This window comes from Rutidosis leptorrhynchoides, chromosome 3 (assembly GCF_046630445.1).
Source record: "Rutidosis leptorrhynchoides isolate AG116_Rl617_1_P2 chromosome 3, CSIRO_AGI_Rlap_v1, whole genome shotgun sequence".
Classification (NCBI taxonomy): Eukaryota; Viridiplantae; Streptophyta; class Magnoliopsida; order Asterales; family Asteraceae; genus Rutidosis; species Rutidosis leptorrhynchoides.
The window spans coordinates 425,359,433-425,373,512 of record NC_092335.1 but is presented as its reverse complement, the minus strand read 5'-3'; the positions used below and the strand labels follow the sequence as shown (position 1 = coordinate 425,373,512).

At 34.3% G+C, this 14,080-nt stretch overlaps 1 protein-coding gene across 5 annotated transcripts in view; it reads right to left on the bottom strand.

The window, feature by feature from the left end:
* Window positions 1-2,074: 2,074 nt before the first annotated feature.
* Window positions 2,075-14,080, bottom strand: part of LOC139897839 (uncharacterized) — a 28,712-nt gene continuing 16,706 nt past the window's right edge. For all 5 annotated transcript variants that reach the window (XM_071880558.1, XM_071880557.1, XM_071880560.1 and 2 more), the window contains 6 exons: window positions 7,807-8,724; window positions 4,160-4,264; window positions 3,386-3,746; window positions 3,176-3,280; window positions 2,982-3,097; window positions 2,075-2,644 (listed from right to left, as the gene is read on the bottom strand). In XM_071880558.1, coding sequence (XP_071736659.1) covers window positions 4,250-4,264; window positions 7,807-8,724 — 933 coding nt within the window. In that variant the 3' untranslated portion in view covers window positions 2,075-2,644; window positions 2,982-3,097; window positions 3,176-3,280; window positions 3,386-3,746; window positions 4,160-4,249. The remainder of the gene's footprint in view (window positions 2,645-2,981; window positions 3,098-3,175; window positions 3,281-3,385; window positions 3,747-4,159; window positions 4,265-7,806; window positions 8,725-14,080) is intronic.

The following is a 14,080-nucleotide window of genomic DNA, read 5'->3' as shown; positions in this document are numbered from 1 at the left end:
CACTAAGCATATAAACTTCGTACGTGTTCGCCGAAGCACAACGGTTGTTGTAAGCTGTACCTCTGCTAAGTAAGGCCATGGAACCCGGTCAGTGCTGATTAGTACACTTCACCATAACGCGGTCTCAAGCATTGCACCCCACTTGAGGGATTCTTAGTTAATTAAGGAACTTTTTGTTTAAACACATAAAGGATTAGACCGTTAGGATAACCGAACGTGTTCATGAAAGTCACACTGACTTGACCATTGTGTTCTTTATGGTTTAACTATTTTTAAGGGCCTAACTATCTTTTTAAACCCAATCATTAACGAAAGCATCGAAGCACATCACGTCTCTCAGATGTGGCATACCTTGTATTTCATTATGCTTAAGAAAGTTTATACCTTTGTGGAATGTTAATACGTCACCCAACCGAATCACTCAATTGGATGAACTGTTTGAACGTGTATACCTGTAGTCAGACTGCACGGGCGTCGGGGGTAAGGGACGTTGATGTCTATTCAAAATGTTCAAGCCTAACGCATTACCCAGTGACATGTCTTATGATAGATGCGTTAGGACCAGTGTAGTGAATACAAGGTCACTACCTATTCATGAGCCAGCATTCCATAATCTCGGCAAAGTAACCGATGAAACCATAGTATGCACTTGTTTTAACCTTATCTGAATTAAAAATTTTATCGCATTTACTTTGTGTTATCTTATAAACTAGAATCCCAAAATTGGGTAATAAACCACTACTCCTTCACTTTAGGATTATCTTAAACTTTAATTATAGGTTCGATTCTACTGATATCTTAAAAATTCGACCCTAGGTCATACTTCATTTACTCACCATAATAAGGAGTATTACGATTTAGGCCCCGCTAAATATAAATTTAAAACTATTGCTCTCACCTCCCGATAGCTGATTATGACGCCTTGCGACCTAACGACACCGCATAAATAAAACCGTCCGTTTCGGCCATATCAGACTCCTATCTATATATCATGCCAAAAAGAGATTAGCAATCCATATCCAGCACACCATTTACAACTTTATGGACTAAGGATTTCATATAATTCCTCAACACCTTGCAACTTTATCATCTCATGTCATACCGGGGACATTTGACAATTTCTAACTCTAGTCAAGTCGGATAAAATATTGTCGGGTGGATGGTTACCAAAAGACGATGTAACAATGGTCTTCCACGTGGGGTTATCCGTTGAAGTGATCTTAGCCCACCGCTTTGCCATTAAGGTCAAATTCTTCACTCTTAACGGGACAATTCCAAGACCACCACAATCCTTTGGAAGACACACTTTACTCCATTTAACTGACGCCATTTTTTGTATGGAAGAATCACATCCCCATATAAAATTCCTTCTAAGCTTTTCTAGCTTTTGAATAACCCCTTTTGGCGCCTTGAACATTGACATGTAATGGAGAGGAAGATTAGATAAAACTACATTAACTAAAACAACTCTTCCCCCGGTAGATAAACATCTTCCTTTTCATCCCGCTAGTTTCTTTTTCACTTTTTTAACAATCGGTCTCCGTGTTGTTTCTCTATTTACCTTCGCTCCTATCGGGATGTTGTTTCTTGTTGCACAAGTTAACTTGACCTTCAAGCTAAAGACATTTCAAAAATCAATCACCACTTGTTGAACAAGTTAACTTTGCCTTCAAGTAAGCAACTTTCCTAAAATCAGAAACTTGCTACACAAGTTAAACTTAACTTCCAAGTAAAAGTTATCTCCCAAAGCAATCTTGATTTTCTTTCTTTATTTAAAGTTTCCATATCTCAACAAAATATACTATACTAGAAAAAACGTTTTTGAAAATCCCGATTTATAATATGACTATAAATTACTATTGTGACCGAAGTTTGATCGTGGGCTTGAATCAGTAGAAATTTATTAGATTTAATTAGGATTTCATGGTATGTATAAATATTGCATGAACAATACTTGGATCCTTTGAGGTTTTCATTATTTAACAGTTATTGAGTAATTGGGTGGCAACTGGAGAGCATTAAGATACATGAACTAGATACATGGAGAAATTGAGAATGTGATTTGAGAGTTATTAACTGGCAATTGGAGAGCATTAAAATACATGAAATGTATACATGAGAATGTGTAAGTGACTGAAAACCTACATGAAACATAAAACATTTCCTAACTCAACTCATTTGTGTCTTTTTGCTACATACAGGAGGTTTTTTGCCGATGCTAAAAGGATGAATATCTTATGCGGGCCGAAACTCCAGGCCACTGACACTAAGGCCAGACATGGTTCCTTCATAACTTTTAAATTTTAAGTTCACAAGAAGACAATCATCTTGATCAAGTTCACGATTCAAGTCAAATTTCGACACACGAACCTCCATCCATCCGTCTTCCCTTTCTTCTGGAACCCGAGTTACATCATTTAAATTCCATGGGTTTGGATTTGTAAAATAAATAATTTCAGGATCTTTGTTTTCTCGGTGGAGTAGATCTCGTACTTTGACGGGACCGTTCATCCCTTGAGATTCTTTTGAGAGCTTGAACACAAGGAAGCAAGTATACTTTGTATCGCTTGATAACATATGATTTTCAACCGCGCACTTGATATAAAAGACTACTTGTGGCAGCAGCTCAATTACCTCATGAAATCTACATATATAGTATATCGTGTGATTACGTACTTCTTAAAAAATTCCTGGCTATGCCAAATTGTTCAAAAAGGGAGTGTGACTAGAGGGTGCGCATAATGCGCAATTCACCCGGGTCTCGCGATCAGGGGGGCTTGATTACCCGAGGTTTTACCTTCTATGGGGGAGCCAATGTGCTCGTTCATAGGAGGGTTTCCTCGCTTACCCAAAAAACGTACTTCTTAAAAAATGAAAAATCAGAAATGGGAAGCATAACTTTTACAAATCATTTGTTGACACATCCTTGGTAATTCGTTATATAATCCACAAGAATAAGATAACATATTTCGAAGGCGAACCTGGATTCGGCTAATGGCTTTGACTCATAAAACTTTGAGTCAGAAGAGCTACTGAAAATCGTCGTGGCGGAAAGCATGAGATGTTTCTTTCCATTCACTTCACTGAGCGAGAATAACTGTACAATATTTAAAGAGATATTGCTATTGAACGACGAATAATGTTGTTCTTTAACCGATAGAAATGAAATACGGACCTTTTCATTAACCGTTTGCAGTATTTGTTGCACGTCTTCTGTAATCAAATTCGATTTGAAGACTTGATGAACTTCTTTTACTTTATCTATATATTCATGTTCCACCTATATATAAATATATTGAATTAAATATACCATATTATAATTAGAAGCGTAACTTTAATCATTAAAGAAATTTGAAACAGAACTAAAGAATATATCGAAACTTGCTTTTTTAAGAGCTCGAAACTCAATGCCTTCAACGTATATAGCATCATCACCACAATAGTGTTCTGAAAGACTCTCTATTAGAAACGAGATCTCAACATTATCCTTCTCATTCAAGAATCGGTACAACTCTATTTTCATCCACTCGTGGTCTCTTTTTGTTGCAAAATATGAATGCAAGGTTTCATCCCCCATTTTGTACTTGAGGTTAACATATATGGGTTTACTTGAAAAGACACTCAATTCACAAAATTTAAAGATTAAATAGACCCCATATACGACATCCGGTGATAAAGATTGAGGTTTTGTTTCGATTTTGATCATCATGTTAGAAATATCCAACATCTCTACTACTTCATGAAACCTGTGCATGTGTTTATAAGATATTAGTATTTTTTTTAACTCAATAATTTCATTATATTAGATTTTCTAGATATCCACATTATAATTTTGGCCTAGCTAACTAGGGCTTTGATACTAGTGAAAGGACCGGTGACCGGTTACAACTCAACAAACACCAACCATATAACACTCATGAGATCCTTAATACTCCAAAAACAATTGATAGTACAAGGAGATGCTCATGAGCTTATATGATGGTCCTGTCCATTCAATGTGGGATTGGGTTCCGTATCCCCCGTTTTTTTTGTAATCTCGATTGAGGACGTTTTCCTTTGGAAAAAGGAAAACTACCTCGTTTCTATATGAGTTTTAATTTTTTCAAAAAAAAAAAAAAAAAAAAAAAAAACAATACACACGCAAAGAAAGAAAAAGAACCTTGATTCTGTAAGAGACCGCCACTTATGTGGAGAATTGTTTGTGTATATAAACTTTGTTGCTGATATCAATTCATTTCTTTCTTCGTGACTAGAATGAGAGTACCTGTTATACAACAAGAAACAATTAATTAAAACTCATTCTCTGTGATGTGTAATGCATGTACATATTTTGAGTTATTCCTCTCAAGAATCGTTTTATATCAATAAATAAATTGCAAGACATAATTAAGACATGTATACAATAAATAAATTGTTGCACATAATTAAGACATGCACACTACAATGGGTAGAATAAAACAATAAAACGAGTACTTAAGTGGTAGACATGGAGACTTTCGCAATTAAAGACGTATTTACATGAACCAACCAAAGTCTCCTAATAAAATGTTGAAGAAGCAAAGGGTATATATATATATATATATATATATATATATATATATATATATATATATATATATATATATATATATATATATATATATATATATATATATATATATATATATATATATATATATATATAGTGGTAGGATCAAGAGGGAAGTAACCATTCGGGGGGAAGCGGGGGGAAGCAAAAACTTTTTTTTTTTTTTCGTTTTTTGAAAAAACTTTGTTCACGAACATTATAGATGAGATGAAAATATGAACATTTAGTAGAGACACTTTGTGATAAATGTTTTTATTTTGGCGGAAAAACGCTCGAAGAAGTAATATATAACAATTATCGTGTTTTTCGAGCGTATTTTGAGGTTTTAGCTATTGGGGTTTAGATATTAGGGTTTATAGTGTTTAGATATTAGGGTTTAGAAATTTAGGGTTAGGGTTTAGATTTAGGATTTAGATTGAGTTTTTAACACGAACGGTTTAGAGTTTAGGGTTTAGGGTTTAGGGTTTGGTGTTTTGGGTTTATTCCATAAACCCAAAACACCAAACCCTAAACCCTAAACTCTAAATCGGGCTAAATTTTACTTCACAAAACATGGAAAAAAAAACGTTCATATTCTTCACGAACAATATTTTTCTTGAATGTTATTTTTGTCGATCGTTTTCCCGCCTAAATAATAACATTCATCACGAAGTGTCTCTTCTAAATGTTCATATTTTCGTGTGATCTTGATGCCGGAAAAAAAAAATTTCAAAAAAAACGAAAAAAAAAAAAATTTTGCTTCCCCCCGCTTCCCCCGATTGGTTACTTCCCCATTGATCCTGCCCCTATATATATATATATATATATATATATATATATATATATATATATATATATATATATATATATATATATATATATATATATATATATAGGAGATCAAAGGATAAGTGGTATTTTTGAGATAAGGAGATAAGTAAAATGAGATTTTTATATCTTTTACATTAGAGCTCCAATTTAAAAAAAAAAAATCGTAATCTACTGACATTGTGTAGATTCATAATTTTTTTTTTTTTTTTCAACAGGAGCTTAAAATGCATCTGATGCATGTTAACGTTTTTTGAGGTTTTTTTGAGTTTTTTTTAAGATTTAGCCCGATTTAGAGTTTAGGGGTTAGGGTTTAGGGTTTTCGGGTTTACTCCGTATACCCTAAACCCTAAACCCTAAACCCTAAACTCTAAACCGTTCGTTTAAAAACTTGTTCTAAAACCCTAATTTCTAAATCATAATTACTAAACCATAATTACTAAACCCTAAACAATGTTTTTTTTAATCAAAAGTCATTTTTTCTTTGTTTTTTGTTAAGATGCATCTGATGCATGAAAGGCAGTTAACATGCATCAAACAGCAGATAACATGCATCAGATGCATCTTAACGCTCCAGTTGGAAAAAAAAATTCTGAATCTACACAATGTCAGTAGATCACGGGAATTTTTTTTTTTAAATCAGAGCTGTAGAACTCAAGATATAAAAATCAGAAAATCACTTATCCCCTTATCCCAAAATATCCACTTAGCGCTGGATCTTCTGCACACACACACACACACACACACACACACACACACACACACACACACATATATATATATATATATATATATATATATATATATATATATATATATATATATATATATATATATATGGGCATGATCAATGGGAAGTAACCAATAGGGAGAAGCCGGGAGAAGCAAATTTTTTGCTCGTTTCTTTTGGAATTTTTTTTACAGGCATCAAGATCACACGAAAATATGAACATTTAAAAAAGACACTTTATGATGAATGTTATTATTTAAGCGGGAAAATGATCGACAAAAATAACATTCAAGATAATATTGATCGTGAAGAATGTTAACATTTTTTTTCATGTTTTGTGAAGTAAATTTAGCCTGATTTAGAGTTTAGGGTTTATATATATATGTGTGTGTGTGTGTGTGTGTGTGTGTGTGTGTGTGAGAAAGATTTAATCAAGAGGGAAGTACTTTTTTGAAAGGAAGTGGGGGAAGTAATTTTTTTTCGTTTTCTTCGGAAAAAAATTTCAAACATCAAGATCACATGAAAATATGAACATTTAAAAAAGACACTTTGTGATGAATGTTATTATTTTGGCGCTAAAACGCTCGAAGAAAAAAAATGAAAACATTCAATACATTGAGTGTTTTGATTCTGAGTTTTTTTAAGGGGATAGAAATTAGGGTTTAGAAATTAAGGTTTAGAAATTAGGGGGTTAAAAATTAGGGTTTAGATATTAGGGTTTTTGGTTTAGAAATTAGGGTTTAGGGTTTAGAAATTAGGGTTTAGATTGAATATTTTAACACGAACGGTTTAGAGTTTAGGGTTTAGGGTTTCGGGTTTAGGGACTAAATCGGGCTAAATTTAAAAAAAAACACTTCACACAACATGAAAACAAAATGATGCAAATAAACTCAAAATCAAAACATTCAATACATTGAATGTTTTCATTTTTTTTCTTCGAGCGTTTTACCGCCAAAATAATAACATTCATCACAAAGTGTCTTTTTTAAATGTTCATATTTTCACCTAAACTTGATGTCTGAAAAAAAAAATTCGAATAAAATGAAAAAAAAAATTACTTCCCCTACTTCCTCAAAAAAAGTGTTTCCCTCTTAATTACGAGTATGACCCATATATATATATATATATATATATATATATATATATATATATATATATATATATAATGCAGAAGACAAATGGTCATTTAGATAAAAAGAATACCACTTCTCCCTGCTGGAAGGGGGATTCCATTGGAGAATATGTTGTAAAAATCCTCTTTCTTTACCTAGAAATTGTGAGTTTGATATTTGAATTATATCCTTGTAGTCTTTAGGCAATTTGGGTTCCCATATTTCATAACCCATGTGTATTAACATACAAAATCATATTTTAATGCATATACTACAGTCTATCGACATTTCGTGAACTTATTTTATTTTTAGTTTCGAGTCCAACATCTAATTATCTCTTTAATGCAAGTATACTTCAGAATATATACCATCCTTATTTATCAGAATTAAATATTTACCATTTACCATTGTTATAATATTATAATGTAAACTTCAGTTTAGTTGTTAAGGAATCTACAAACTTATGTTCATTAGTTACTTGATAAGTTTGATTTCTATGCATATCAGTATGTTCAAATTATGATTTTAGTCAACAATAAGAGACTAATGTACGAAAATGGAAAACTTACTTGTAAATCCAAGGCTTTCTTAAGTTGTATTACCACATCACGTGCGGTTGGCCGTTGTTCTCTCTTCTCATTTAAGCATTGGAAGGCAATTGCTAGAAATGTAGCAAGTGAACTCGGTACAATTTGTTTCTTTATACCCTCAAACACCATCTCATCAGATCTTCCATTTTCATAGTGGTGTTTTAAAACAACGGTGTGAAATTGTTCACCGATTTTTTGTACTGCAAGTCTTCCACTAAAGATCTCAAGTAAAACCACACCAAAAGAATATATATCAGATTCCTTTGTTATGAAACCAGATTCCATACTCTGTGGGTCAATATAACCATTTGTACCACGAACACCGTGAATGGCATAGTCCGTTTCCTTATTTATTGAACTTATTACGGAAATCCCAAAATCAGTAAGTTTTGCTTTCCAATCCTCCATCAGAAGAATGTTAGTGCTCTTAATGTCACCAAGTATGACTAACTCCTGTGATCCATGAAAGAACTCCAGCCCGCTTGCCACCTCAATGCATATTTGAAGCCGTTTCATCCATGTTAGATCAACATTGTTCAAGTGTCTATCTAGACTTCCCCGAGGCGCATACTCGTAAACAATAATTTTTTCATCTGATTCATCACAGACTCCTACAAGCTCAATGACATTCTCATGTTTATACCCTAATAAAAGAATTTTAAGTTCTGTAAAAAACTCATTTTCTCCTTGACCATATTTCCTATCCAACCGCTTTGCAGCAATCATGACCTTAGATCCATTAGCAAGAAAAAGCAATCCCTTGTATACAATCCCAAAACCTCCTCTTCCAATGATACTGGCGTCACTGAAGTTTTGTGTGGCTAATATTATGTCTTCGAGGGAAATTTTTAGATGCTCAGGCAGCTCAAAAGCCTTATTCTTCAACACAGGTTCCTTCTGTATATAATTAGGCAACATAAGTATTACTAAAAAAAAATGACATCTATAATATTATATCTGTTGGGTCTAGAAAACCCAATAAAGAGATGTATGTTTAGGTGATGGTTAATTAAATTTAAGTTTACACGGTATGAACAATAAATACCATTGTTCACAATCAGACGGATTAGGAAACAAGTGCTACACCGAGTTTAAGAACACGTGGAATCAATTACATACCACCTTTGTATATCATTTTCCAGATCAAGACATGCTTACTTGGTTACTGATTTCATATTTGAGTACTATAGCATCATCCATAACTCAATTACACAAATTCTAGTTAGTTTTTTTTTTTTTTTTTTTTGAACGGCAAATTTTACATCAGTGTATTATTTATTTCAACGACATTCATCATTTGCGCGCACACACGCGTTCATTTCCACACACACTAGTTAGTTTGGGCCTAGCATGTGGTATTAGAGCATCATTAGATCTCTTTTGATTGATCCAGAAGCTAATTCGTTTGTTTAAATCTCAGATTCATAGCTGTGTTCATCGAATGTTGACTTTTATCCAAAAGTAAACTGAATTAGGGAGGGGAAGCGATCTGTAAGTGTTGAGATCAAATTAATTGTCGTAGAAGGTTTATTTACAATCATAAAATCTATCTGTTAGGCTTGATTTGATCCATTTCGAGATTAATACAGTTTTTGAATCCTTCATATTCCTCCATGATCTTTAGAGTGATTTGACCATTTAATTAATTTGCAATCGTACTTCATTGCTACACAAGAGAATGCTTAGTGTTCGACACGTAAGCATTTAACTACACGTGGCAAAAGACCCAAAACTTTAAAAATGAGTCCATTGAGTTTACTTGAAGACTAAATGGGTCCATTGAGTTTACTTGAAGACTTAATTGGGTCCTAACACATAATAGAAAAAATAAAGGAACGGGCCGGCCCAACTTCTTTTAAAAGATTAATGGGTCCTAGGCTTGACCCAATTGAGTCATACAAAAATTAAATGCAGGCGTTTTACGAGGCGCGTTTTTCGAGACGCTTTTCTCGACAAGCGTTTCTCGCCGTGCGTTTTTACGAGACGCGTTTTCGAGACGTGTTTCTCGACAAGCATTCCTCGCCGCGCGTTTTTCGTCCCGCATTTTCGAGGCGCGATTACGAGGTGCATATTCGACGCGAGTTTTTTGTATCGCGTTATTCGGCGTGCGTTTTCGACACGCGTTTTAAAGGCGCGATTTTGGGGCGCGATTTCGACGCGTGCTTTCGACGGGCCATTTCGGGGCCCGTATTCCACTAGTGTTTTCGACAAGAAGCTTTTCGACGCGCTTTTCTGGGGCACGCTTTCAGCGTGCGTTGCGCGTTTCCGAAGCGCGTTTTCTGATGTGCGTTTTTCAAAGGGCGTTTTCGACGAGAGTTTTTCGACGGGCGTTTTCGACGAGAGTTTTTCGACGGGCGTTTTCCGACGCGCGTTTTCAACGCGCTTTTACGACCTGCTTTTAGGAGGCGCGTTTTTGGCGCACCTTTTCGTCGGGCGTTATCGGCGCGTTTTTTCGTTGCGCGTTTCGACAAGCGTTTTGCGGGCGTTTTCGGGATATATACATCAAAAAATTCAAACAAGAACATTTTACTAGCCCGACCAAACGACCCAGATCTTGACCCAACCCGACCCGGGTCTCGTCCCAACGAGTTCGACCAATTTTAATTCTGACCCATTTCGATCTCATCCCATTTGATCTTTGACCCAACCCGACCCATCTCGACCTGTTTTCCAGGTATATATGTAACTGAGAATAAGTAGTCTTTAAATTTAAATTAGGAAAATGCTAAACGTAGCCTAAAGGTTACATTTAAGCATTAATTGCAAAGTTAATATTTCATGTATAAAACTACATATTTCTATAAATAAACCGACCCCTTGAATTTAAGTATGAATAGTGCGTTATAATATGAAAAATTAACATTTTATAATAAATGCCTAAATGTAGCCTGAGTATTAAAGGCTATGTTTAAGGTTATAGGATATGAAATATATTTGTATTTTTTTTTCTTTTTTGTCTTCTTCTTTTACTAAAATAATGAAAACATTAACATAATCTTTTCAATAGATGTACTTTCTTAATGGGTGGTGATATATCCAACATCATTTTTACTTCATCCACCATAAATCATGCATTAACATGTTGTATTGTACAATCTGTTAATGCACAGTTATAGTAGATGAAGTAAAAATGATGTTGAATATATCAATGCTCTTTCTTAATAACTACCTCATATAACCACTTCACTAACTTCATTATACCATTCTTAATGCTTAAAATAATTTTTAAAATATAGCCCTTAGAGCTATTATTAGATAAACTTTTAATTTAAATTAGATGTACTTTGTTAATAACTACCTTATACATATATATACACACAGACACACACACACATATATATATATGGTGAGGATTCACAGAGAATTAAGGGTATGAGAGAACGCAAAAAACTCACATATGAATTCACATGCACCTACCATATCCGCCTATACTTTGAAAAAAAAATCAAAATTTAAAAAATAAAATTTGATTTTTTTTTACAAAAAAATTTTTTTTTAAAAAAAATTTGATTTAATATTTCTTTAAATTCCACGTCAGCAAACTGGCAGTCAGTCTGGATGACGTGGCAGTCAGTCTACACCAAGGTTGTAAAAGACACGAGTCGGAGACGTGTCGGCCATGCCTAAAAAATGACACGTCGGACGCAACGGGGACGCAACGGTGACGCAACGGGCGTTGACTAACGTTGACTTTTAAAATAGTTTTATTAAATATATATTTATACTAGTAATTCTAATGCACGGCCCAATGATGCTTGTGGACTCTTTGTTTTTATAAATTCCAGCTTTATAAAAAAACAATTAAAGAAATTGTTGGAGTATCTGTCATATATGGAGTATATATGGGTGTCTTCGTTATAGCTTTCATCATGAGTACTCTATATAGTAAAAGGAAAAAATCACACGAGAAAAAGTAACAAACTATACGAAGTTGGATTACGATATTACGTTCACCTCCTAATATGCTTACATTTAGCTATCTTTCTTGAATTCACCTCAAACTATACTAAGTGAGATTACAGTATTACATTCACCTCCTAATATGCTTACATTTAACTATCTTTCTTGAATTCACCTCCTAATATGCTTACATTTAACTATCTTTCCTGAATTTACCTCTCATTTGCAATATACTCCCAACTTAACATGCATACATAAAACCTAAAAGTTTTAAATAAAATTTTATAAACTTTCAATAAGTTGCTCAAAATCATGTGTAATAATGTTTCTATTATTACCTCCATTTAATTACTCCACAATAGCTTTTAACAAAAAGAAAAATTAATTATCCGTAATAATTACTCCATAATTGCCAAAACCTAAAAAGAAGGGTAGGCCTAGGAAGATCCATGGCGAGGAGTTAAGGAATTTCAAGAATGATGGTATGTGAAGCGTTTTGATCTTGATTCTTCGGTTTTCTCAGGGTGTTTTTGTCGTATTTTGGTTGTCGTTGTAGAATTTCTCTTATGTTAGGTTGGTTCGTTCTTATTGTGGTTCCCTGTTTGTCGTCTTTTTTCTTTTAGTTTGATAGTTTTGTTGTGGTAGGTTGGTATGTTGGTTTTATGTGTTGGCCGTTTGTTTTCGTGTTTCTTTTGTATCTTGTTTAGGTCTTCATCTTTTTTATGAAGTGCCTTTAGTTTATACATAGTTCTAATTTTTTGCAAAAAAAAAAAAAAAAAAAAAAATTAATGACAAAATATATATATGACTACTACACACCTTAATTAGTTTGTAACAATTTCAACTGATTATTATGTAAGACCCGAATATTTGTTGTGTACACATGTGTAAATAAGCTACTTGAAATGGGGTTCTTGTTGTACATTTAAAAAGAAGTCAGAATCTGACCTGGTGGTATTGCGCGTCGCGCAGCCTTCTGGCGCGCCGCGCCACTTGTCTGAGACAGATTCCCCTTTCTTTTTAAATTAGATATTTTGAGGGCATTTTGGTAAAAACACTTAAGGGCCGAATTAAATGCCTTAGATCAGTTTTGGGAGCTTCATTACTCCATTCACAACCACCAAATCTTCTCCACTTCAATTTTAGAGAGAGGGTGCACTTCAAGAGTGAGAAAGCTCCATTAAAGGAAGAAGGAGGTTGAATCGGGTCTAAGTGCATGTTTTAAAGTCGTTTATCTAGTCGCTAGCTACATAGTGATTGTGTTGGTAAGTTCTAAAACCTAAATTCTCACTTTAATTGCATTAAGAGTTAGGGTTTGGGTTAGTGATGCACACAAAACCCAATTGCTAGTAAATTTGGGGGTTTTTGGTGAATTTGGGTCTTGTAGACTCAAAGATGACTAATTAGGGTTTTCAAGTATTAAATTATGTTTATAAGCTTAAATTGGTTAGTTAAAGTACTAGAACACTCTAATGATATGTAAATGGGTGTTAATTGGGTATGGATGACCCAAATGGGTGTGTTGACCTTGAAATGGGTCAAATGGGTCTTTAATGACCTAAGTGGCCTTGCATGTGTGAAAATGAGTTAACTTTGTGATTTAAAAGTGTTCTAAACCCATCTTGGTTAATGATTAGGGTTTTGGTGTGTGTTGACCCAAAATTAGGGTTAAGGGTTCAAATGGGTCGAAATTGCACCTTGGGTCAAAATGGCTTTGGAATGGTGAAAGGATCGGTTGACCAACTTGAGTTTGCGTTTGATAATATGTATAATGTAATAGGTACGTTACATTGAAGGTTCTTGGACTTGATTATCTTTCACCTAAGGCGTAAGGTGAGTGGAATAATTATATGTGTAGGTATATAATGTATCTATTTGTTGTAGCGTGAAATGTGTAGTGTCGAGGTGCTAAGACACCACGTTTCACGTGATGAGTGAAGCATCGAGGTGTTAAGATGCCACTCGGGGTGAAGCATCGAGGTGCCACCTAGGGGTGTAGTGTCGAGGTGTTAAGACACCACTCCGTAAAATAATGAGTGAAGCATCGAGGTGTTAAGATGCCCCTCGGGGTGAAGTGCCGAGGTGTTAAGGTGCCACCCTAGGGGTTAGTGATACGAGGTGTTAAGTACCCTAACGGATGTTATGAACACCGATGGCGTTTTCGCGAGCATCATTCCCTTGTACGATTGGTTAACCATGGTTATTTGTATTGTAAGTGTAAGCATAATATATTATTCGAATTATATTACATGCGTTGCATATGCTAGCTTGTGGTATTGGGGTTTTCTAGCTTGTATTCGAGATTGTAAGCTAATTGTGTTGCTAGCATGTATACGGAGTTTGAGTAAGTGAT